General features: G+C 41.0%; 1 protein-coding gene across 7 annotated transcripts in view; it reads left to right on the top strand.

Moving 5' to 3' along the window:
• The window catches only part of Herc4 (HECT and RLD domain containing E3 ubiquitin protein ligase 4), a 98661-nt gene extending 72101 nt beyond the window's left edge, over positions 1-26560 (top strand). For 5 of the 7 annotated variants that reach the window (XM_045137496.1, XM_045137494.1, XM_004657872.3 and 2 more), the window contains 10 exons: positions 4002-4025; positions 7216-7314; positions 9342-9509; positions 9952-10095; positions 15600-15766; positions 16213-16279; positions 17955-18037; positions 19461-19644; positions 25341-25443; positions 25938-26560. In XM_045137496.1, the coding sequence (XP_044993431.1) occupies positions 4002-4025; positions 7216-7314; positions 9342-9509; positions 9952-10095; positions 15600-15766; positions 16213-16279; positions 17955-18037; positions 19461-19644; positions 25341-25443; positions 25938-26146 (1248 nt within the window). In that variant the 3' untranslated portion in view covers positions 26147-26560. The remainder of the gene's footprint in view (positions 1-4001; positions 4026-7215; positions 7315-9341; positions 9510-9951; positions 10096-15599; positions 15767-16212; positions 16280-17954; positions 18038-19460; positions 19645-25340; positions 25444-25937) is intronic. The other 2 variants (XM_045137498.1, XM_004657873.3) reach the window with 1 other exon arrangement.
• Positions 26561-26794: the final 234 nt, after the last annotated feature.

The following is a 26794-nucleotide window of genomic DNA, read 5'->3' as shown; positions in this document are numbered from 1 at the left end:
CAAAGAAGATCAGAAGGAAAAAGAAAGATTATCTGAAGGATAACCCACATGCTCTTTTTTGATGATATGAACATGTGTGCATATTTCAATATAAGTACCAATATATACACACATGTAAAAATATTTATGTATATACATACACACAGAGAAACTTGTGTGTCATTTTTTGTTTTATGAGTTGAGATCTTCCTGTGTATCCACTTTGGAATCTCCCTGAACTTTCCAGTGCTGAGATCACAGGTATGTGGCACCACTCCTAGTTTTGTGTATAGGTGTTGACCCAGGAGTTATGAGCTGAGTGGTGACATGTCTAATTCCAGCACTCTGGATGCTGAAGCAGGAGTGTGAGTTGAAGGTCAGTCTGAGATACATAGAGAGACTCAAGAGTTACAAGCTTAACAACTTTCATTACTTCACTCTGAACCATTTAAAATATTTGTTAGAGCATAGTTCTTGTTAGTTGAGGAGATGGCTTAGTTTAAATGCACTTGCTCAGAAAGCCTGCTGGCCCAGTACCCATGTAAAGCCATATGCACAAGTGGCTCACATATCTGGAGTTCATTTGCAATGGCAAGAAGCTTCATTGTGCCTGTGCTTGCTCTTTGTGTTTCTGTCTGCCTCATTTTTTCTCAAAAACTTATTGATATAAATAAAAATATTTTTTAAGAGGGGGCTAGAGAGATTTACAGTGGCTGGAGGCCCTGGCCTGCCCATTCTCTCTCTTTGGCTTTGCCTCTCTCTATGTCTTCTATCCCTCTCTGATTGCAAATAATTAAAATCTTTTTTAAAAAATCTTTTTTGTTTATTTGAGAGAGAGAGAGAGAGAGAATGGGTGCACGCCAGGGCCTCCAGCCACTGCAAATGAACTCCAGACACCTTGTGCATCTGGTTTACGCGGGTCCTGAGGAATCGAACCATGGTCCTTAGGCTTTGCAGGCATACGCCTTAACCTCTAAGCCATTTCCCCAGCCCCTAAAATCTTTTTTTTAAAGAAAGAAGTATGTCTTAATAACCGTTTTACTGTGTTATCTCATAACATCATGCTTGTATATCTAACATGTGCGTATTTATTCCAAAGTCTCATAACTGTTACGTGCATGTAAATACAAAGCTTGACCTTATCTGACTACTGTTTCATGCTGCCATCTCTTGGGTGGAGAGGTGGGTTTTCTATTTACTGCTCTGACCCTTACACTTTTTTTGAAGAAAGTATCTCATGTATCAGATTCTTGGCTTTTCTTACACAAATTGAGCATCCCTAATTGGAAAATCCACAAGTACTCAAGAATTTGAAACTTGGAGCACCCACATGCTGATGAAACGTTTTGGACTTAGGGCTGGAATGTAACTCAGCTGATAAGAGTGCTTGTATGTCTTCAGCATGCATGAAGACCCGGATTTAATCCCACTACCACCTACGCGGAGCATGTTGGCAATTGGCTGTAACCTTAGCACTCAGGTGGTAAAGGCAGGAAGATCAGAAGTTTTAGGTCATCTTTGGCTATTTAGTGAATTGACAGCCAGCCCGAGCTATATGAGACCCTATCAGAGAGAGTGGGTGAGAGAGAGAAAAAAGAAAAGGCTAGATCCATACTAGGTCTGTCATGTTTGAATTACAGTAAGATGGCGATTTGTATTTTTAATTTTTTTTTAATAAATTTTATTTTTATTTATATTTGAGAGAAAAAGAGACAGACTGGGCACACCAGGGCCTCCAGCCACTGCAAATGAACTCCAGAAGCATTGTGCTACCTTGTGCATCTGCCTTCCGTGGATCCTGGGGAATCGAGCCTGGGTCCTTTAGCTTTGCAAGCTAACGCCTTAACTACTAAGCCATACAGCTGCTTACATAGCAGCCTAACGTGTTCAGTAGCATAGTACATGGACTGATGTAACATCTGGGTAGATTCAGCTTGGGGAAGATACAGCAGTATTTACCTTCCTTGGGTTGGGTAGTTCTTTGTGAGAGAATTTAGCCAGTTACACAGTTCAAGACAAATCCTCATCAGACTAGCTGTATTTCTGATACCAGATGCAAAGATGAGGAAGCATGTTTCCCACACTGTTCTCAGGTCTGATCACCTGTTATCAGGCCTTATGGGAAACACGCAGCTGGGCACAGTTATTAAGGGAATAGGTGCAGACTACAGCGAGCCAAGCTAAGAAGCACCAGGTAGAGTGTAGAGGCACAGGCAACAGAGCACCTGTCCCCCGTGAGGGTCAGGAGTGAGTCTTACCCAGCATTGGTATGTGCCAGCCCCAGGTGGGTTACCAGAAGGGAGAATCACCTGCTGCCCACAGTTTTTGTTGCAGTCATTAAAAAGAATTGCGGGGTGTGGTAGGCAGATCGCTGAGAGAACTGATGGATGCTGCCGTCATCAGCCGTGCTTTTGTCCTACCTAGAAGCTTAAGGGCTTGGGCTTTCCTGTCAGGCATGACATTCCCAAGGCCTACCTGTCACCACCTTGTAGCCCAGGGTTTTTTTTTTCCTGTTTTGATAAGTTTGATTCTTCTCTATAGAAGAACTTCTCGACATTTCTGATAATTCTAGAGCTTGATGTGAATCTCAACCCCTGAGTATATATGGAAGCTTTTTTTAAAAAATTTTATTTTTATTTGTGAGAGAGAGAATATATGGATGTGCCAGGGCCTGTAGCCATTGCAAATGAACTCCAGATGCATGTACCACCATGTGTATGTGGCTTATGTTGAATCTGGGGAATTGAACCTGGGTCCTTAGGCTTTACAGGAAAGTGCCTTAACTGCTAAACCATCTCTCCAGCCCGTATATGGAAGCTGTTATTATTATTATTGTATTTATTTATTCTTTTGGTTTTTCAGAGTAGGATCTCACTCTAGCCCAGACTGACCTGGAATACCTGGAATTCACTATGTAGTTTTAGGCTAGCCTTGGGCTCATGGCCATCTTCCTGCCTCTGCCTCTTGAGTACTGGGATTAAAGGTAGTCGCCACCACACCTGGCTATTTATTTTTTGAGAGAGAGAGAGAATTGGTGCACCAGGGCCTCAGCCACTGCTTTCGAACTCCTGATACTTGTACCACCTATTGGGCATGTGCGACCTTGCACTTGGCTCACCTTTGTGTGTCTGGCTTGTGTGGGATCTGGAGAGTCAAACATGGGTCCTTAGGCTTCACAGGCAAGGGCCTTAACTACTAAACCATCTCTCCAGCCTAAAAGCTTTTATTGAGAAAGTATTGCCGGGCGTCATGGTGCACACCTTTAATCCCAGCACTCGGTAGGCAGAGGTAGGATCGCCGTGAATTTGAGGCCATCCTGAGACTCCCTAGTGAATTCCAGCTCAGCCTGGGCTAGAGTGAGACCCTTCCTCAAAAAACAAAAAAACAAACAAAAAATAAATTTGTACACTTGTGGGCTGGGGATACAGCTTAGTGGTAGACCCCTTGCCTATCCTATGCAGGGCACAGGATTCAACCGTCATGATAAGGGGAAGGAATGCACATTTCTGTGAAGGGATAGGCTTTCATTATAATTGCTGTTATTTCCTTCATAAATCCTCTCTTTACTGTGTTCTGTCTTGTACTTCATATTTTTTTGTATTTCATATTTTAAGTAAATTTGATTTTTCAAAAATAATGTAACTTCATGCCTTAATAGGTGTTTCTGTCACAGCAACTTATGGCTTATTTTCTCTTATTTTCTTTCCAAGTAGTAGTTCAATATGCCAAACATGTCAGCTGTAGAGTCAGTTCCCTGAGTCTACTCAGATTTTGCTGAAACCAGGTCTTAATTATATTCAGTTTGATTTAAAGTGCTTGAAATAAAGTCTTTAAAGTATAGCTATAGATTTATAAGGTATATGTGGGAAGGGCATATTGTTATAAATTTATTTTTTACCTCATTAATTGAGTATTCAGCTGTAGCAAAATATATGAAATGCTGCTTTTAATAGAAATAGTTATATCTGGACACTAACATTGCTCTTTCCTCATTATTGTTGCATTCTACTTTGCTGTCTTAGGATGTCAGCCATGGATTAACTGAGGTAAGTGTGGTGTAATCAAGTCATATAGTCAGAATAGGGCATCCTCTTATCTTTTCCTTTGTAAAGAAAGCCATATTCCACTTTTGTTTGTTTTTTTTTAATGTGTGTATTTTTATTTATTTGCAGGGGTGGGCTGCACCAGGGCCTCCTGCCTCTGTAAAGGAGCTCCAGATGCATGTGTGCCACTCTATGCATCTGGCTTTACATGGATGCTGGGGAATTGAACCTGGGCCTTTAGTCTTTGCAAGCAAATATCTGAACTACTGAGCTATTTCTCCAGCTTTCGTTGCAGTATTTGTTTTTTAAATATTTTACTTATTTATATTTGAGGGAGAGAATGGGCACACCAGGGCCTTCAGCCAGTGCAAACGAACTCCACATGCATGCACCACCTTGGGCATCTGGCTTACGTGGGTACTGGGGAATCAAACCTGGGTCCTTAGATTTCCTGTGCAAAAACATCTTAACCCCTAAGCCAGATCTCCAGCCCTCATTGTGTTTCTTTTTTTTTTTTTTTAAATTTTTATTTATTTATTTATTTGAGAGCGACACAGAGAGAAAGACAGATAGAGGGAGAGAGAGAATGGGCGCGCCAGGGCTTCCAGCCTCTGCAAACGAACTCCAGACGCGTGCGCCCCCTTGTGCATCTGGCTAACGTGGGACCTGGGGAACCGAGCCTCGAACCGGGGTCCTTAGGCTTCACAGGCAAGCGCTTAACCGCTAAGCCATCTCTCCAGCCCTCATTGTGTTTCTTAAAGTTGACTTCATAGAAGATACCCTGTGTAACATTTCAGAAGAGTTTTCTGAAGAAAAGTTAAAAACGATTGTACTTACCATTGCACCTAGATGATGCCTTTCAACAAGATTTGCTTTCAAGTAGTTCCTATTCTTGCCTTTTAATATAAAATGTGATGTGTCTTCAGAATATGAAATCCAAACTAACAGGCTGGAGAGATGGCTCAGTGGTTAAGATGCTTGCCTGCAATGCCAAATGACTCAAGTTTGATTCCCCAATACCCCATAAAGCCAGATACACAAGGTGGCCCATGTGGAGGCCTTAGAATGCCCTCCTCCTCCTGCTCTCTGTCTGTCTTTCTCTCTCTGTCTCTCTCTCTCATAAATAAATAAATGACACATGTCTAATAGAGGACAAAATGTATTAAAGTAATAAAATGTTATCAGTTTTTGAACTAATAATTGTCAATCAAAATGGTCATAAAATTAAGCCTTCAATATGATTTTCTTAAGAGTACACTACCTGACTGAAGTAGTGTAGGTCTAAAACACTATGTTGAACACTTAAGAATGTTGTGTTACTCTTTCGTTTCTTTGTTAAGGTCAGGTTTAGTTTCACTTTGCCTTGCTTTTTGCTTTTCCCAGCACTTGAGCTAATGAGCATTAGGTAAACATAAGTTAGCTTTATGAAAATAGAGGGCTGGGTACAAGCTCAGTACTAGATTTCTTGCCCAGCATGTGCAAGATCTTGTTCACGGTCCCCAGCACCAGATGGGGGAGAGGCAAGGAAGGAAGAAGAATAAAAGGAAAAAACAATTAGGAAAGCTTAGAGTTAGTTTAGGAAGCCAGCAGGAACTTTAGATGCCTCTTTGAGTTACATAACTGTGATGAGGAGTTAGGGAGTAAACCAGGCACAGTGGTGCCTGCTTTTAATCCCAGCACTCTGAAAAAGAGATAGGATTGCAAGTACAGGTTGTAAACCTTGGTAAGTTTCTGTAGGGTCATATAACTCAGCATAATATATTGAGAACAGAGTAAATGAGCAATGTTAGATTAATTTTGTTTTGGTAGCCCACATTAACAGAAAGATTAAAAATAAGGCAGTTAGGATGAAAAGGAACTAAAAAGCCTATTTTCGTAGAGGCTATATCACTTGGGAGTGTTTAGCATGGAAGAAAGACAGGTATGGCTCACATTTGAAATTCTAGCACTGGAGAGACTGAGGCAGGAGGATTTCTGGGAGTTCAAGGCTTGCCTAGGCCACATGGTGAGTTCGAGGTTACAGTGGAAGACTTTTTTGGTGGGAGGACCATTGTAGGAAAGCATGGTCAGGGCTTGAGAAAGTCAGTGACGCACACTTCCTCTTAGGGGCAGAGGTGGTCATGGGCTGTGCATACAGCAGCTTGAGATGTTCTCCTTATGTACAAAGAAGGTTGTTTCACTTTTTTTTTTTTTTTTTTTTGCTTTTCACCTTTCCTGAAATTGTAGGTCTTTGCTTGGGTAAGCCCTTCTTATCTCACCCCTGCGAAGCTCAGATTGGGCGTGGGGTCCCCTCCTTCCACATGGCAAGCAAGAGCCTCTGTACTTTTTGTCTTTTAATCTAATAAAGTCTCTTTAAGTCTTTTTTTTTTTTTTTTAAGAAGTTTCATGGTGTGTTAACTTTTCATGGGAAGCCTCATAGAAAGTATTTTAATTCCAAGGCTGGCCTAAAAGTAATGTCTTGATCTTCTAATTGTAAGAATGTATAACTGGCAACTGTTTGTAAGTAGTCTATCACAGTATTAGGATGTCTTCATGGTGTCTATAATGAGATCAGTTCTCCTAAATTTTAATTTCTAACAAATAGTAATACTAATAATGCTGACTTTGAATGATGAATGAATGGTTTGTTGGACTCAGATTTGAAACCCTAGCTGCCATAGTAGCCCTAACACACATGACCTCTCAGTGGGTATTGTACAAAATTTAGAAGTCCCAAATTATAGAATAAATCCAGCTTATTGAAACATGGGACTTAAATATGCTAAGCAAACAATATGTGTGCTAGGAAAGGCGGTGTACATCTATAACCCCAGTACTTGAGAGGCAGAGGTAGGAGGTTTGAGAGTTTGAGGGCAACCTGTCAAAGAAAAGAAAAAAAAAAGAACTGAGGGTGTATATTCAGTGGGAGACCACTTTCCTGGATGCACAAAGCCCTGGGCTCTAGAGAGACAAATGATGGTGTGGGGAGGGAGACTGAATTGAAATTTATTTTATGGACTCTGAAGTGTACAGTTTTCTCCTGAAATTTAGCTTTGAGATTATTTTAATACCTCATCAAATCTTCGATAAAAATTCTATATTCAGAAATAAGGAATTTTTTACATGTGAGTCCACCAAGAATAAGATCTTTTTTTCAGCACCCACAATAAATGTCACAGATCAACTTGTACTAATGTTAACTTTTTATTTCCAGTTGGCAGATATCCCTGTGACAATATGTACATATCCATTTGTATTTGATGCTCAAGCAAAAACTACTCTGTTACAGACAGATGCAGTGTTACAGATGCAGGTAAAACATCATACAATACTGAATGCTCTATGTGATGGTTCTTTTTTTTTTAAAGTCAAGCTCTTACTGTAGTCCAGGCTGTCCTCAAACTCAGGACCCTCCTGCCTCAGCCTCCTGAGTACTGAGCTTCTGTGTGCAGCACACCATTAAGAAGACTGACCTGTGAATGAGGACCACGCATGACAAAGGGCTGCGATGGACATGGGCCAACTTGGCCTTGTTAGTTTTGTATGTTCACAATGGCATAAGCCCCTTTCCTTACTCGTTCACAATCTTTGTTTTGTGTGGCCTCGAACCCACAGTGATCCTCCTACCTCTGCTTTCCAAGTGTTGGGATTAAAGGCGTGTGCCATCATGCCCAACTAATAAGTTGTACTTTTTATATGGTGTCTCCTATTTTACAACAAGAACACAAGAAAAACCATAGAAAAGGAGCAACCTTAAGAGGTGCTTGATTTGTGGGCATATATGGTAGCCTCTCTGTTGGATGAACTTCCATAGCATGCTTCCTTAGCTAGCTAAATTAGTTCCTTTCTCTTTAAAAGTTTAGAAAGTGTGGCGGGGGGAGGGAGGGAATTACCATGGGATTTTTTTTTTTTTTTTTGGCTTTTCAAGGTAGGGTCTCACTCTGATTCAGGCTGACCTGGAATTCACTATGTAGTCTCAGGGTGGCCTCGAACTCACAGTGATCCTCCTACCTCTGCCTCCCGAGTGCTGGGATTAAAGGGTTGCGCCACCACGCCTGGCTTGGGATTTTTTTATAATCATGGAAAATGCTAATAAAAATTTAAAAAAATAAAAGTTTATTTTATGCTATTTTCCTTTTTTCTTCACTCCCTATCTCCATACCTATCCTCAAATTATTTTCATTTGTCAGGGCTGGGGATGATGGAAAATCAGGTTTAGTTTACTGCTACAGTTCTTTGCTCACCATAATGATGATGTGAGTTGTACATTAATATACAAATTCAGGCTGCTGGAGATACGGCTTAGTGGTTAAAGCTGTGAAGCCTAAGGATCTAGGTTTGATTCTGCAGGTCCCACATAAGCCAGATGCCCAATAGTGGCACATGCATCTGGAGTTTGTTTGCAATGGCTAGAGGCCCAGGCATGCCCATTCTCTCTCCCCTCCCTCCCTCCTACCCTCTCTAATAAATAAATAAATAAAAGTAAAATCTTAAAATTCCAGCACTCTGGAGGCTGAGATGGGAGGATCACTCAGTTCAGGGATAGCTTGGGCTATGTAGAGAGAACATGTGTCAAAGAACTAAAAAATAGCTATGTGTACCCCACCCCTTGAATCCCAGCAGTCAGGCAGCCTGGAATACAGAGTGAGTTGCAGGTTGGTCTGGTCTAGAGTGATACCTCAAAAAAAAACAAAAACAAAAAAAACCCAAAAACCTAAAAAGTAGGGGCTGGGAAGATAGATGGCTCAGTGTTTAAAGATGGTTCCTTGCAAAGCCTGTCTTGAGTTTGGTCATCCCAGCTCCCTTGTAAAAGTCTGATGCAAAGTGGCACATGCATCTGTGGAGCCAGGAGAGGCTGACATTTTTCTGCAGTGGCAAGAGACCATGTCTCAAGGTGGAAGAAAAGGACAAACACCTCATGATGGTTTTCTGACTTTCAAACACGTGCTGTGGCACGTGTGCCAATATACACACAAATAAATAAAATAATAAGTAGATATGTAAATAGCCAGGCGTGGTGGCAAACGCCTTTAATCCCAGCACTCAGGAGGCACAGGTAGGATCACCACAAGTTCGAGGCCACCCTGAGATACATAGTGAATTTCAGGTCAGCCTGGGCTTAAGTGAGAGCCTACCTCGAAAAAAAAAAAAAAAAAAAGATAATTTAGATAATTTTAAAACTAATATAAATTCAGAAGAGTCCTCTTTATTCTCAGTTTACTGAGTTTTTATGCCATACTAGATAACATGGGTTATGTGCATTACGAATTTCTGGAATTAGAGCATGCAGATTCACAGCATATCTTCTTTGTCACTAAAATTGAATCTTTTCTTTTTCAGATGGCTATTGACCAGGCCCATAGACAGAACGTCTCTTCTCTTTTTCTCCCAGTGATTGAATCTGTGAATCCCTGTTTGATTCTGGTAGTACGCAGAGAAAATATAGTAGGAGATGCAATGGAAGTCCTCAGGAAAACAAAGAACATAGATTACAAAAAGCCACTCAAGGTAATTTGACATTGGGACTTTTGTTTAGAAGCTGCTTCAGTATTCTTAGGGTTTGTTTTAATATCCTTGGAGCTAATAAAACTTTTTTGTTTGTTTTTGTTTTTTTTCCAAGATAGGATCTCACTCTTTAAAGGGGTGCACTACTACACCTGGCTTAGTGTTTTTTCTTTGTTTGTTTGTCAAAGTAGGGTCTTGCTTTAGCCCAGGCTGACCTGTAATTCACTATGTAGTCTCAGGGTGGCCTTGAACTCACAGTGATCGTCCTACCTCTGCCTCCTGAGTGCTGGGATTAAAGGCGTGCACCACCACGCCCGGCTTATAACTAATTTTTGAAACTTTAAATTGCTGACCATTTATTAGTAATAAATAGCTTATTCTAGGGCATCCAAAATGGACTTTTACTTATTTTCAGTGTATTCAGTGTTCCATTCTGCGGTTGTAGGTTATATTTGTTGGAGAAGATGCGGTTGATGCTGGAGGTGTACGTAAAGAGTTTTTCTTGCTCATCATGAGGGAGTTGTTGGATCCTAAATATGGCATGTTTAGATACTATGAAGATTCGAGGCTCATTTGGTTTTCAGATAAGGTATACCACCTAAATCACTCTTTCCTTTATATCTGTGTTTGTATATTCCTGTGTAAAACTAACTTGGGAAGTGTTGTTACTGGATTCCTAATTATTTTGTTCCAAGACCAGTTTAATTATAATTTGAAAAGTTAAGAGACTTTTAGACTTTTTGTATTTGACAGAAGATAGTCATGTTTCTTACATGTTTCAAATTAAGAAAAATATTGAAGGATAATCAGCCTGGAAATGATGCTGATTTTTTTCCTGTTTACTTATTTCAATATTGGAAATGAATAGTAATGATTAGACTAATGTTATTTCTGAGAAGAATTAATTTAACAATAAATATTGTTGGTGTCTTATTTAGATAAGGTGTGAGCCACATCTTCCCTGCACATACTTTGATCTATATGAAGTCATACTCAAGAACGCTGTTATGTTCTGGATCCTTTACAGAAAATTGGCTGAGCTCTGATTTAGTGAAAGTGGATAGCTCCATTTGTAAAACTCTCATTTGCAAGAAAATTATATTAGGCATCTATACCGCTTATAAAATGTCTCTTTATTATTTAGCCGTTCTTCCAGTCACTGATGCTTGGTGACTAGGTTCAAGGTGATGGGTTGTAAAAAAATAATGGTACTGTAATTGTAATTTTTTTCCAGCTTGGATACTTGTACATAGAGGATTTCCTCTGCATTATTTAATAGTAGCACAGTTCATATGGAAAAAGATTCTGTTTAGTCACCAGTTTTGAAAAGATGCAACTTGTTCTAGCCTCTTCCATTAGTGGTAGTTCATGTTTTGATTTGTTTTCAAGTTTTATGTATTGGGTCTGTGGAGAGAGTAAAGTATTTGTAAGCACTAGGACTTGAGCTTGATCCCTGTACCCACATGAATGCCCCATAACCCCAGTGCTGGAGAGAGGAGACTGGTAGATCTCTGGAGCTCACTGGTCAGCCAGACTAGCCTGGGTAGCCTCCAGGCCAATGAGAAGCTCTATCTAAAAGCAGATAGGAAGTATGAAATACTTTTATATTCTAGATAATTTTTCACTTCAAATATTAAATGATTTTTAATTTTTTAATAAAAGAGGTAGAAGTCTGGGGAGATGGCTCACTGAGCAAGAGCGCGTATTACACAAGGGTGAATGTCAAAACCTAGGTGTGGCCTTAACTCCTGTAACCCCAGTGCTGAGGGGACAGAGACAGGAAGATCACTGGGGCTCACTGGCCCAACAGTGACCTCCAGGTCCAGTGAGAAATTGACTCAAAGAGATCAGGTGAAAAATGACAAAGGAGGGTGCCTTCACATGCCTGCACTCACTTCTATGCACCACGCATAACACACATATACCTCAAAGGAACTGACGGTGTCCCTGAGAATACTGGTCTCGCACTTGCTGACACACTTGTGTGCACACGTGCACATATACATGTATGCACATGCAAAATTACTTTTGTAGCCAAGCTTGGTGGCACACGCCTTTAATCCCAGCACTCAGGAGGCAGAGGTAAAGGATTGCTGTGAGTTCGAGGCCACTCTGAGAACACAGAGTGAATTCCAGGTCAGCCTGGGCTGGAGTGAGACCCTACCTCAAAAATTCAAAAATAAATAAATAAAATTTAAAAAGTACTTTTTATTTACATTTTTCATGGTTTTGCTCTTATTTTACTATTTTTCTTAAATGTAGCCCTTTATTTAATTTCAAAAACATCTCAGCATTTTAAACATACAAAAAATGTTGCAAATTGTGTTGAAATATAGAGGGCCCTTGAACTGTATTTCTTTTGCTTTGCTGACAAAGACAAGTTCTAGTTTAGAAACAAAGTTTGAAAATCTGTTGCACTTAACTAAAAGATTAGTTCCAAACACTTATCATCCATCTGACCCCACCCCTCTTTCCCATATCTAAGAATGTTAGCAGAATGTTGCGTCACTAACCTCCTTACATCAGGTGGACAGTAGCAACAGGAGTATGTAACAAACACTGGCAAGAGGAAGTTGGCTATAACACCCATAAGCCCACCCCCAACAATACACTGCCTCCAGCAGGATCCAGTTCTCAAAATGCCATCAGCTGGTGACCTAGCATTCAGAACACATAAGTTTTTGGGGGACTCCTGAATTAAACCATGACCGTCACTATGCCTGGCTTGTTTGCTTTTTGAGGCAGGGTCTCATTTCTAGCCCAGGCTGACTCAGAACTCATGATGATCACCCTACCTCAGCCTTTTTGAGTTCAGCTTACTTTTGCTTTTAAAAAATGCTTAGTGTAAGCCAGGCGTGGTGGTGCACACCTTTAACTTGTTTTCCCCTGTGGTCATGGACCTTCCCCTTGAGTCTGTAAGCAAAATAAACCCTTCTTTCCTACTAGCTGCTTTTGTGGTTGGCTGTTTTTCTGCCAGCAGTGCAAAACTGACTGCAACAGTGCTACAGTGGTGCACGCCATTAGCCCAGCACTTGGGAGGCAGAAGCAGGAGGATCACCATGAGACTACATACCGAGTTTCAGGCCAGCTTGGACTAGAGCAAGACCCTGCCTTGAAAAAAAAAGAGGGTTGGGGAGGGACTGGAGAGAGAGCTCAGTGGTTAAGGTACTTGCCTGCAAAGCCCAAGGACCTGGGTTAATTTCCCCAGTACCCACGTAAAGCCAGACATACCAGGTGGAACATGCATCAGGAGTTAATTTGCAGAGGTTGAAGGCCCTTGCACACTCATTCTCTCTCTCAAATAAGTAAAATTTGAATAAAACAGGAATAGCAGCACCTCTTGTTTAAAAAAAAAGAAAACAACTTTTACTGATAAGAGAGGATTGGCACACCAGGCCCTCCAGCTACTGCAGTCAACCTACAGGTGCATGTATCACCTTGTGCGCATGTGTAAACTTGCACACTTGTGTCACCTTGTGCATCTGGCTTATGTGGGACCTGGAGAGTTGAACATGGGTCCTTAGGCTTCACAGGCAAGCGCTTTAACTGCTAAGCCATCTCTCCAGCCCAAACATTTTGTTTGTATTACGGGGTGGCACCCGTATGCTTGCCTGTAGCAGCCAGAGCAAAATATATGCATCCACACATGCTCCACGGTCTCTTCCTGCTGCAAATGAATGCTTTGGTTTTGCAAACAAGCACCTTTAAGCACTGAGCAACTTATTTAGCTACTTCAGCTCTCTCTTTTTTGTTTTTGTTCTTTGAGGTAGGGTCTCACCCTAGTCCATGCTGACCTGTAATTCATTATGCAGTTTCAGGCTGGACTTGAACTCACAGCAGTCCTCCTACTTTTGCATCCCAAATGTTGGGATTAAAGGTGTACACCACCACACCCAGCTCTCTCTCTCTCTCTTGGTTTTTCGAAGTAAGGTCTCACTGTAGCCTAGGCTGACCTGGAATTCACTATGTAGTCTCAGGGTGGCCTTGAACTCACAATGCCTGGCTTCTTTTCTTTTTCTTTTTTTTTTTTTTTAAAGATTTATTTATTTATTTGCAAGTAGAGAGGGATAGAAAGAAGACAGACATGCTTGCACCACTGTGCATCTGAACTTCACAGCACATGAAAATACATTATATTTACTCGTATATTATATTACTAGTGCATGCATTCTTTAAGAAACTTTTAAGTATTTATTTGCAAGCAAAGAGGGAGAGATGAGAGAGAGAATGGGCACCCTTGGGTCTCTAGCCACTGCAGTGAACTCCACATGCCTGTACCACCCTGCATCTGTCTTTATATGTGTACTGGAGAATCTAGTATTAGAGTATGCAGGTAAACACTTAACCACTGAGCCATCTCTCCAGCCCCATGCAACTCTTTCAACCCCATACTCCTTTCCCAATCTCTGATCTACACTACATGTATTGTAAGTCTCTACATGTTTTCTAAATTTAGCAAGCAAGTGTGTTTAATGAATAGACCCTCTTTCCAGCCCCACTCTCCAGAATTTGAATGCATTTTGGTGTTGCATTTACCTTTCTGTTGCTGGGATAAAGCATGCAATAAAAGGAGCTTATGGGAGAAAGTTTCTTATTTTGGCTTCCAGTCTCAGGGGGAAGCTTCATGAAAGAGACATCATGGCATGAGCAGAGGCTGGATATTGATTACCTGTGCCACAGCAGCTGGAAAATAGCTGCAGGAGACTGAGCTCAAATTGTCATAAGCTGAGTTCCAAACATATGAGTTTAGTTGGGACATCTTATGCAACCCACCACATTCTGTACCCAGACCCCAAAAACTGATGACCATCCATTATGTAAACTATAATGCATTCACTCCAACTTTAAAAGTCACCTTAGTGTTTTCAATCTTGGCACTGTTCAAAGAAACATCCCCATAGTCCAAAGCCTATTAATTGTCAGTCTGTAAAACTAAAAATGTATCATGGCACAGAGTAAACATTCATGCTGCAAAAGATGACACCGGGCAAAGCAAGGAAGGTCTGAACCTCACTGCAAGACCTAAAACAAGCAGGGACTCAGGGCACCGTGGTGCTGAGAAGTGACGGAGGAATGCTCAGCACTGGAACCTCTCTACCACACCTTCCAAGGTTCAGAGTCAAGTGCAGAAGGGGTGGCGGAAAGAACGCAGGAGCTAACGTAAGGGTAGGACTGCTTACGATGCACTCTTCTAGACATAAGATGGCCTGGATATCCATGACCTCACAATGCCTGACACTCCCTACACAAGACCAGTGTAGTAGTAGAAAAAGATGATGACATCAAAATAAAAGAGAGACTAAAAAGAGGAGGGGAATATGATGGAGAGTGGATTTGTGAAGGGGAGGGAAAAGTTTTTTTTAAAAAAGCAGGGAAGACATCAGATCCTATAGCTCCAAGTTCAATGTCTGTAATCAGTGACAAAAGTTTCTTGGTTTTGAATTCTTCCCCACTGGCTGGGGTGCACACAGCTCAAGGAAACTACTATCCTGAGCCGGTATCTCTTCTTGGCACATCTCACAGTCCTGGCATGTCAAGGTCCTGGGGTCTCCACTCAGGGACTCCCAACAACCCTGCCTCACATTGCCCAGCAGCCATCTCCAACAAAACCCTCTCGCACACCCAGTAATCCTGTCTTTCCTGCATTTGTTATACTTCTGTAGTACCAGGTGGGCAACCAAATTTGTTAATCCAATGGGGAATAAAGCTGACTTTGAAGAGCAGGACACTCAGCATTCAGGCTCCCTACTTTCTAAGAAGTGAGCTTTGGTATTTGTTTCTTTTCTTCCAAGGTAGGGTCTCAGGCTGTCCTTGAACTCACAGCGATCCTTCTATCTCAGCCTCCCAAGTGCTAGGATTAAAGGCATATGCCACCATGCCTGGCACAGAGAGAATGACTTAGGAAGCACATTGAATTGGAATGTACAGAAAGACTTGCAGGTGTTGTTTACGTCAGGGAGCTACCAATAAGGGTGCGCTTGCTTCTTATCCATCATCATAATCGTTCTCCCATGGGGGTGTGTCTTTGAAATAAAATTGACGATGTAACTTGAAAGACAAGTCTTTTTAACTTTTCCTTCCTTATGTTTCTAGACATTTGAAGACAGTGACTTATTCCACTTGATTGGTGTAATTTGTGGATTAGCAATTTATAATTTTACTATTGTGGACCTCCATTTTCCGTTGGCTTTATATAAGAAATTACTGAAAAAGAAGCCATCACTGGATGACTTAAAAGAACTAATGCCTGATGTTGGGAGGTTAGTTGTGAAAAATCTCAAGGATAGGGGTTGGGAGGTAAGAAATGGACATTGTATAGCAAACATTCCTTCTGGAAATAATTGTTTCTTTGTTTCTGTTAAATTTTTTCTTTACTAAAAAAAAATCTCTTGGGCTTAAGAGATTGTGTAGTGGTTAAACACTTGTCTGCAAAGCCTATGTTTTACTCTCCAGAACCCTGTTAGCCAGACTAAGCACTAAGGTGACGCAAGCGCAAGGTCACACATGCCCACTAAGTGGCACAAGCATCTGGAGTTCAGTTGCAGTGGCTAAGGCCCTGGCATGCCTATTTTCTATCTCTCCTCTTTCTTGCTCTCTAAAAAGAAAAATAAAGACAACTGTTGAAGGGAAAGTATAACATGTACTTAGGCATTCAGTCATAGCATACTAACTGATGTTTTAAAGAAACCCATATGTTGTTTTACAGAAGCATGCAACAGTTACTGGATTATCCAGAAGATGATATAGAGGAAACATTTTGTCTGAATTTTACGGTAAGATAAATAGATCCAGGTTAGGCCCCCTTTTTTTGAGGGAGGGGAATGGGTTCAAGTTAGGGTCTCATTCTAGCTCAGGTTGACCTGGAACTCTGTAGTCTCATGGTGGCCTCAAACTCAAGGTGATCCTGCTATCTCTGCCTCCGTAGTGTTGGGACTAAAGGTGTGCACCACCATGCCTGGCTTATTGTCTCTTTTATGTAACAGCTGCAGCTCAGTTTTTTTTTTCTTTTGAAAGATGGCACTCTTTACCCTTTAGTTGACATTTATTGAGCATTTACTGTGTGTCAGCAACAGTCCTGTGAGGTTATTGCCCCTATTTTACAGAAGAAAACAGAAAATAAGAGTGGATTCTCAATCAGGATTCATACCCAGCTTTCACTCCTCGGTGCTTAGGCACTTTACTACTACTAATAAAGGGTATTTAGAGATGCAAGAGATCTTTATGGAGATGGATCCATTTTGAGCCTGCACTTACAGGAATACTTAAAGAAGTGTTGGATTTATAATAATAATAATAATACTGATGAGTAAGATTAATTCTGCCTGGCAAAGTGGTGCATGCCTTTAATCCCAGCACTTGGGAAGCAGAGGTAGAAGGATCGCTGTGAGTTCGAGGCTACCCTGAGACTACATAGTGAATTCCAGGTCAGCCTGGACTAGAGTGAGACCCTCTCCTGAAAAACCAAAAAAAAAAATGAAAAAAAGAAACAGATTGATTTCCCCAGTCCCTCTGTGCTTGTCACTAATGTCCCCCGTCCTGTCGTGTCTGACCATTGTCCACGTTGCACGGCCATGGTACAGGCGCAGCGCCTCTCAGTGTAACGTGGAAGTGCAGTGCAGACCTTAGTAGGCAGCCTGCTAGGTGCTTTATAAACAGTATCTTTCTGTTAAGGTTTTCTTGTGCTTTCTTGACTTGAATTGTTTTCCTTCCTGTGTAGCATAGTAAAATCTTGTTCATATCCCTATGATACCGTTTTAGTAAAACAAGTCGTTTCTTTTCCTTTACAAGATAATGAACTCAAATACTTGGAATTCTTTTTCACCATGATATTTTTTTAAACTATTTTATTTTTATTTATTTATTGAGAGGCAGATAGAAAGAATGAGCGTGCCAGGGCGTCCAGCCACTGCAAATGAACTCCAGACACGCCACCTTCTGCATCTGCCTTACATGGGTCCTGGGAAATTGAACCTGGGTCCTTTGGCTTTACAGGCAAACACCTTAACCACTAAGCAGTCCCTCCAGTTTCACCATGGTATTTTATAGATACCAGATTTCCATTAAAGAGGATAATATCCCCCCCCCCAAAAAAAAAAGGATTAGGGAAAGAAAAGATGTAGGAATTGTAGCATTAAAAAAAAAACTTACATTCTAGCACTTGGCAGAGAGGTAGGGAGATTGCCATGAGTTCAAGGCCACCCTGAGACTATGTAGTGAATTGAAAAACAACACTAAACTAGGTGTGGTAGTTTACACCTTTAAAAATCCCAGCACTCTGGAGTCTGAAGTAGGAGCCTGGGCTAGAGCAACACCCTACTTAAAAAAAAACAAAAAATAATAACTTGCTAGTTTTTATATGTATTAATGAGAGAAAGGAAGAATTTGACAGATTATTAAAATGTTTTTTAAGTTTTGAATCTGACATTGACTTTTGTAAAAATTTAATAGATCACAGTTGAGAACTTTGGTGCAACAGAAGTAAAAGAGCTGGTTCTGAATGGTGCCGACACTGCCGTTAACAAGCAGAACCGGTAAGTGAGCTGAGCTGGGAGGAGAGAGAAGACTAAGCCGGTTTTTCCTCTGTTATTACAAACATGCCAGAATCTCAACTTACATCACACTCACTATTTCAATATTTAGTGAGAAAGTAATCTGCTCATGAAATCTGCTATAAGGTATCAATAGAAGAATGAAGAGATAAGCCGGGCCTGGTGGCACACGCCTTTAATCTCAGCACTTGGGAGACAGAGGTAGGAGGATCACTCTGAGTTCAAGGCCACCCTGAGACTGTGTAGTGAATTCCAGGTCAGCCTGGACTAGAGTGAAACCCTACCTTAAAACACACACCCCCCTCAAAAAAAAAGGTGTGGTCGCCTTTAATCCCAGCACTCAGGCAGAGGTAGAAGGATCAGTGTGAGTAACCACCCTGAGACTACATAATGAATTCCAGGTCAGCCAGGGCTTCGGTGAGATCATACCTCAAAAAACAAAACAAACATTTTTTTCAGTGATTATACTAAAAAGTATACAGTGCCTGGTTCTTGGCGTGGTTGTATTTTTTGTTTTTCAAGGTAGAGTTTCATTCTAACCCAGGCTGATTTATAGTTCACTTTGTAGTCCCAGGCCTCAAATTTATGATCATCCTACCTCTGCCTCCTGAGTACTGGGATTAAAGGTGTGCATCACCATGCCCAACATTTTAGCATAAATTTACGTGTGTGTGTGTGTTTTAATTTATTTCAAGCAGAGAGAGAGAATAGGCATGCCAGGCCTCAAGCTGCTACAAGCAAACTCCAGATGCATGTGTCACCTTGTGCATGGCTTATGTGGGTCCTAGGGAATCAAATCTGGGTCCTTTGGTTTTGCAGGCAAGCACCTTAACCGCTAAACCATCCCTCTAGCCCCCAGCTTCATTTTTTTACAAGCAGAGAGAGAAATGGGTGTGCCAGGCATGCGCCATTTTGTGCATCTGGCTTTACGTAGGTACTGGTGAATTGAATCCAGGCCATCAGGGTTTGCAGGCAACTGCCTTTAACTACTGAGCCATCTCTCTAGCAACCCCCTCCCCTTTTTAAATGAAGGAAGAGGGTTTGGGGAAATGGCTCAGTGGTTAAAGGCACTTGCTTACAAAGCCTGTTGGCCCAGGTTCAGTTCTTCAACCATCTGGGTGAAGACCAGTGCAAAAAGTGGTGCATCTGGTGATGTTCCTTTGTAGCAATAAGAGACTCTGTTGTTCACATACGTATTCAACACACATGCAAATAAATAAAAATATAGAATATAATTAAAAATAAATGAATGTATGTGTTTTTCATAATGACTTTTTTCTCTTTGGCCTCTGCTTCTGTTTTTTTGAGTGGTTTAGTAGTAGCAGAAGGCACAGGAGTACTCAGATACATCAGGTATTCTCCAGAAATCTTTGTAATCTGTGCATTGTGTCCTTTTTACTTCTAGACAGGAGTTTGTTGATGCCTATGTGGATTACATATTCAATAAGTCAGTGGCTTCCTTATTTGATGCTTTTCATGCGGGCTTTCATAAGGTCTGTGGAGGAAAAGTTCTTTTGCTCTTCCAACCGAATGAATTACAAGCTATGGTTATTGGAAATACAAATTATGATTGGAAAGAACTGGAAAAGGTAAGGATAAGCAATTTTGACATTGTTTATTTAAGTGGAATGACAAAAGAGGCACAGCTTATTGGTAGAAGTCTCATCTTTTTAGTTTTCCACTGTCATGGTTTATTAATGGCATTTTATTGAAAATATCCACCACTTTTCTTACTTGGAGGTGGGGAGATTGCCGTGAACTCCAGGTCAGACTGTGCTAGAATGAGACCCTAAAAAAATGAAAAGGAGAGGGGAGGAAAGAGAAGGGAACAAAAAAAAATATCTTTATTTTCCTTTTCTCTGGTAAATCTCCTTGTTGACTTTTTTTTGCCAAGTAATACCATGGTCTTCAATACTTGTGCCTTGGTCAATCTCTAGGACAGATTGAGAATTTTGTAAACAATTTATTTTTCTATATCCATGTCACTCTTAAGAATTCCTTCAGATACAGGGCAGAGAGATGGCTTAGCAGTTAAGGCATTTGCCTATGAAACCTAAGGATCCAGGTTCAGCTCCCCAGTACCCATGTAAGGCAGATACACAAGGTGGGGTATGTGCCTGGAGCTCGTTTAAAGTGGCTAGAAGCCCTGCTGTGGCTGTTCTCTCCCCCTCTCTCTCTCTCTCTCTCTCTCTCTCTCTCTCTCTCAAATTAATTGAAAAAATAATTCCTTCAGATAAACATTTCATAAAAAGTGCTAAATTGGCTATGATGGTACATGCTTTTAATCCTAGCACTTAGGAAGCTGAGGTAGTAAGAACACTGTGAGTTTGAGGCCAGTCTGAGGCTGGCTTTATGTAGGTACTGGTGAATTGAATCCAGGCCATCAGGGTTTGCAGGCAACTGCCTTTAACTACTGAGCCATGAGGTTAGCCTGGGCTAGAACAAGACTACCTTGAAAAATATCAGGGGGCAAAAAGTGCTAATAGCCAGGCATGGTGGTTCATGTCTTTAATCCCCAACATCAGGATGCAGAGGTAGGAGGATCACTTGAGTTTAAAGCCAGCCTGGAACGACAGACAGAGTGAGATCTAGGTCAGCTGAGAAGTGCTAAATTGGTGGGGCATGATTGCCCATGCCTTTAATCTGAGCACCCAAAGACAGAGGTAGGAGGATCACTGTTGAGTTAAAGGCCAGACTACATAGCGAATTCCAGGTCATCTGGGTGAACGAGGCCCTACCTCAATTAAAAAAGGGGTGGGGGGGAATGGCTTAGCAGTTAAGCGCTTGCCTGTCAAGCCTACGGATCCCGGTTCAAGGCTTGATTCCCCAGGACCCAGTTAGCCAGATGCACAAGGGGCGCACACGTCTGGAGTTCTTTTGCAGTGGCTAGAGGCCCTGGCATGCCCATTCTCTATCTATCTGCCTATTTCTCTCTCTGTCACTCTCAAATAAATAGATAAATATAACAAATGCTAAATTAGAACTGGGGAGATGGCTCAGCAGTTTGCAAGCAATTGCTTACAAAGCCTGTTGGCCTTGATTTGATTCCCCAATACCCACATAAAGCCACATACACAGAGTGTCTCATGCATCTGGAATTTGTGTGCAGCACCAAGAGGCCCTGATGTGCCCATTCTCCCTCCCCACCTTCTCCCTTCTTCCCTCCTTACAATTAAATAAATAGAACTTTTTTTAGAATGCTAAATTAGTTTCCTCCTTGTGTAACGTGATGCATGATTACCTTGTCTATTTTTCTAATGATCTAGCATCCTTTAAAATTTTTTAAAGTTATGCAGTTTCTTCAAAATTAAGTATATATTTGCTCTGTGACCTCAGTCACCCCAGGGAATTGTCTTATGTAAAGGCTTAACAGTTTGTTGTCCAAAACAAGAGTCTGGAAGTGGATGGTGGTTTGGGTTGTTTCATTCATGTCTTGAATGTACTGCCATTGAACTATATGTTTACACCTGTAATCAAGGCCAGTTTGGGCTATAAACTTTATGGCTTAAACTTTATGGTATATGTTTATTTTTAATTTTCAAAAATTTTATTTATTTGAAAGCAGAGAGAGAAAACAGAGAATGGGCATGCCAGGGCCTTGTGCCACTACAAATGAACTCCAGATGTGTGTGCTAATTTGTGCCACTTTGTACATCTGCCTTTTTTTGTGGGAATTAGTGAATCAAACCCAGGCCATTAGGCTTTGCAAGCAAGTACCTTTAACTGCTGAACCATCTCTCTAGATGGTTTTGTTGTTGTTGTTGCTTGTTTTTTAAGAGATAGGATCTTTTCTAGCCCATGCTGACCTGGAATTCAGGGTGGCCTCGGGCTCAGGGCAATCTTCCTACCTCTGCATCTCGAGTGCTGAGATTAAAGGCATGCACCACCATGGCCAGTTGTGTGTATGTTTTTTAGATTTTTTTATGTTGTTAATGTTTTTATTTCAAGATACTTTATTTTCAAAATGGGTGTCACTTGTTTATTTTTTGGTGTTTTGAGGCAAGGTCTTAAACTAGGCCAGGCTGACCTGGGGACTCACTCGATAGACCAGAATGACCTCAAACTAAGTGATTCTCCTACCTTAGGCTCCCTAATGCTGGAATTGAAGGTATAACCACCACCTCTTGCTTCGTAAAGGCACTGTTTATACACCAGGAGCTGTTCTCTACACCCCTCCCAGCTTGAGAGATGACTTGACTTTCACATCTGCCTTATAAACCCTTGTTTAACCTAGCAAGAATCTGGGAAACCAGGTAAAACTGTAGGTGGCATTTACAAAGCAAATACCTAGTCTGGAATCTTCCAGAAAGTAAGTAGGGAGTTTCTTTTTGTGGGTAAATTGATCTGCTCAGGAGACAAGACGTGTAGATTCTAACAGGCAGTTAGTTACACCTCGAGTCACTGTGATGACACCAGCGCCCTTTCTCTCTTGTCCTGTCCATCTGTCCATGCTCTCTTGCTCCACTGTGGCCTTGTAGCCTCTTTGCCAAAACCCTCCAGCACACTCCAGTCTGGAAGGACGTCCTGGTCCGTGTTGACCTCTCTGCACTCGTGTTTATACCCTCTCCAAGAAGTTCTCCATGTACATGAGCTGAATTCTTACAGCTATGGGCACACAAGCCCTGTCTCCAACATCTGTTTTATTTCCATTTGGATTTGATATAGATGTTTCTTCTTGCTGCCTCTCAGCACCTACAAGAACACTATGCCCTTAAAGTTTTGCCTACATTGTTAGTTAACAGAAGTATTCAGTGACACAAAACATTCTGCGTATATTTAGTATATTTTGACTTCTTCTATTGCATAACTGATTTGTTGTAATTTTAGTGATTATGATTTGTGGTTTTAATCTTTAAGGATATTTATTTGAGAGAGAAAGTGAATGAACATGCTAGGGCCTCCAGCCACTACAGACAAAATTCAGACACATGTCACCTTGTGGATCTTGCTTACATAGGTATTGGGGAATCGAATCTGGGTCCTTAGGGTTCAGAGGCAAGCACCTTAACTGCCTACCCCACCTCACTCCCCCGCCCCTTTTTTTTAAAGCAAGGTCTCACTGTAACCTAAACTCTCCTGCCTTAGCCTCCTGATTGCTAGGATTAAAGATATGCACTATCCTTGGCTTGGTTTTAGTTGCTTGTTACAAAATTCTTTTTGGTTTGGTTTGGTGAGGTTTTTGTTGTTGTTACTCATGTTCAGGGGGATAGAGAATGGGCGTGCCAAGGTCTCTTGCCATGGCAAATGAAATCTAGGTGCATGTGCCACTTTATGCATCTGACTTTATATGGGTACTGAGGAATTGAACCCAGGCCATCAGGCATTGCAAGCAATTGTTTGCAAACTGCTCAGCCATCTCCCTAACCTTGTGGCTTTGTTTTCTGCTTGGTTTTGGAGGTAGGGCCTTTCAGTTGCTCAGACTGACTTTAACTCAGCAGTTATCCTCCTTAGTGCTGGAATTGAAGTTGTGCACCACAGCTTTCTGTTACTACAAATTTTGGTCCCAGAACTAAAAAACAACATTGTAAGGGACTGGATTGATAGTTCAGAGGTTAAAGGTAATTGCTTGCAAAAGCCTGCCTACTCAGTGTTTGGTTGCCAGGCTGCCCATGTAATCTGGGTGCCAAAGGTGCTCTAGGCACCTGATGGTGTTTGCAGTGGAAAGAGGCCTTAAATGTTTTTTTTCTTTTTGGTTTGAGGTAGTGTCTCCATCTAGCCCAGGCTGACCTGTAATTGACTATGTATTCTGAGGCTGGCCTCAAAATCACAGCCATCCCCCTATCTCTGCCTCCCAAGTACTGTGATTTAAAATTTTTTGGTGTGGTATTTTTGAGATATTGTCTCACACAGCTTCTGTCAGGAACTTGGGAGTGGGTTAGCTTACTTTTGGTTCAGGGTCTATGATGTTGCAGTCAAAATAAAATATTGGTTGCTGCTAAAGTCATCTAAAGGCTTGATTGATACGTGCTTCCAGGACAGTTCCTTTCCATAGCTGTAGGTAGGGGTCTCTGCTCCACAGTGCTGTTTCATGTCCTCAAGAAATGACCACCGATCCCTTCAGAATGGTTGGTCCAAGAGGACTGAGGCCACAGAGATGGGTTTTGTTGTTGTTGTTGTTGTTAAGGGTTGTTCACTGGGGGTGGTGATGTATGCCTTTAATCTCAGCACTTGGGAGGCTGAGGTAGGAGGATCACAATGGGTTAGAGTGAGACACTACCTTGAAAAACAAAAAGCTTTTAAAAATATTTTTTAAAAAACTTTTTTTTGTTTGTCTTTTCAAGGTAGGGTCTCACTGTATCTCAAGTTGACCTGGAGTTAACTATGTTGTCTCAGGATGGCCTTGAACTCACAGCAATCCTTCTACCTCTAAGTACTGGGATTAAAGGTGTGTGCCACCATGCCTGGCTAAATGTTTTATTTATTTAAGAGACAGAGATAATGGCTTACGTGAGTACTGGGGAATCAAACCTGGGTCCTTGAACTTCACAGGCAAAGACTTTAACCACTAAGCCATTTCTACTGCCAGCCCCAGAGTTGTTTTATTATGATCTAGTCCAAAAGTTACATATTCACATATCCAAAAAAAAAAACAATTAAAAAAAAGCCATGTGCAGTGCCACATGCCTTTAATCGTAGTGCTTGGGAGGCAGAGGTAAGAGAACTGCCATGAATTCAAGACCACTTAGAGACTACATAATGAATTCCAGGTCTGACTGGACCAGAGCGAGACCCTACCCAGAAAAACTAAAAAATAAAACAAAACATGAATCATCACACAGGTCAGGCCACCCATTTGGGGGAGGGGTCTACACAAGGACAATCTTAGAAACTACCACAGGAAATCAATAGTGATGTAGGAAGTTTGATTTCTATTCTTAAAATACTAGAAACTTAAATATTACAGGCACAGTTGTTTTTACTCCTAGGATTATTTTAGTAAAAGTATCCTTCCTCAGATATGTACTCATGAAGATGGTACTGTGTTGTTTTTGGTGATTCGTTCCTCTGGCCCTTCCTTTGTCTTGGAAAATAGTACACAAGAAATCTGAGACAATTCAAACTTTTTTTTTTCTTTTTTCGAGGTAGGATCTCACTGTAGTTCAGGCTAATCTGGAATTCACTCTAGTCTCAGGGTGGACTCTTGATGATCCTCCTACCTCTGCCTCCCGAATGCTGGGATTAAAGGGCATGTACCACTTGTCCATAGTAGCTTTATAAAGGATGCCAACGTCCCAGAGTTCTAAAACTAATATTCCTTAATAGTGACAAATGGTTTTGTTTTTAGAATACAGAATACAAAGGGGAGTATTGGGCAGAACATCCTACAATAAAAATTTTTTGGGAAGTATTTCATGAACTACCATTGGAAAAGAAGAAACAATTTCTGTGTAAGTATTTCTAACTAAATTAGTTTGTGCTTTTATAGTATTATTCCAATGTCCTGTTTTAAATCATGAATGAGTCTTTTGGGTTTTTTTTTTTTTAAGGAAAAATGACAAAAACTGCATTTCATATTTGGCTTACTAACCAGTTCCCTAAATAGCTTTTCCTGAAAGCCCAAAATGTTTTTAAAACCAGCCTTCATCCATCAAACATTTATTGTACACTACCTACCTGTCCAGGTTGTAATCACGCAAGTGCATGGACAAATGCTACTTCAAAAACTTGCTTCAGCAAGGCATGGTGGTGGCACATGCCTTTAATCCTAGCACTTGGGAGGCAGAGGTAGGATTGCTGCTCTGAGATTATGTAGTGAATTCCGGGACAGCCTTGACTAGAGGAAGACCCTACCTCAGGAGAAAAAAAAACTCCTGCTTCCACCATAAAAATGTAAATGTGAACTGTGGGAACTGTATTAAATATTAACTCTTTTTCTTGGCAGTATTTTTGACAGGTAGTGATCGCATTCCTATCCTTGGGATGAAGAGTCTGAAACTAGTCATTCAGTCAACAGGAGGTGGTGAGGAATATCTCCCGGTTTCCCATACATGTTTTAATCTTCTAGATCTTCCAAAATATACAGAAAAAGAAACTCTACGCTGTAAATTGATCCAAGCTATTGATCACAATGAAGGTTTCAGTTTAATATAACTTGGGAATTTTACCTGTTTAGTGCAAAAGCATTAAACTACTTGTTTGTGGTGGATTCAACAGTGACAGAGGTACCATGAAAATTTTCACTTGCAAAATGTTCACAAAATTCAAGTTTGGAGGAAAGCCAAAAAATATTAAAGAAAAATGAACTGTTGATACTATACTGTACAGAACCGTGAAATTTTCCCCTCCTAATAAATACTCTAGTATTGTGAATACATTAAAGTTTTACTAACATGAATTTTAAGAGTTTGCATATTTCAAAAATGATCTGATGTGTGGGTGCATGGAAATGTATGTTGCTTCAATCACTGGGTGAAAAAGTCTTTAACTTTGGCCTGCAATAGTTACTTGATTATTTTTCCATTTTGTAAATAATAAGTTTTATAATAAAATAGATATGTTCAAATACCAGTAGTTTCTGTGGTTGTAATTAAATTGAACTGTATGTAAGGTTAAAATTTATGATTTAGGGCTGGGGAGATGGCTTAGCAGTTAAGGCACTTGCCTACAAAGCAAAAAGACCCAGATTCAATTCCCTGGTACACCAGATGCACAAGGAGGCACTCGCATCTGGAGTTTAATTGCAGTGGTTGGAGGCCCTCGCGTGCCCAGTCTTTCTCTCTCTTTGCAAATAAATAAAAT

This window comes from Jaculus jaculus, chromosome 18 (genome assembly GCF_020740685.1).
Source record: "Jaculus jaculus isolate mJacJac1 chromosome 18, mJacJac1.mat.Y.cur, whole genome shotgun sequence".
Taxonomy (NCBI): domain Eukaryota; kingdom Metazoa; phylum Chordata; class Mammalia; order Rodentia; family Dipodidae; genus Jaculus; species Jaculus jaculus.
Note: the sequence above shows the minus strand (reverse complement) of the source record. Positions and strands in the feature narration are given on the sequence as shown.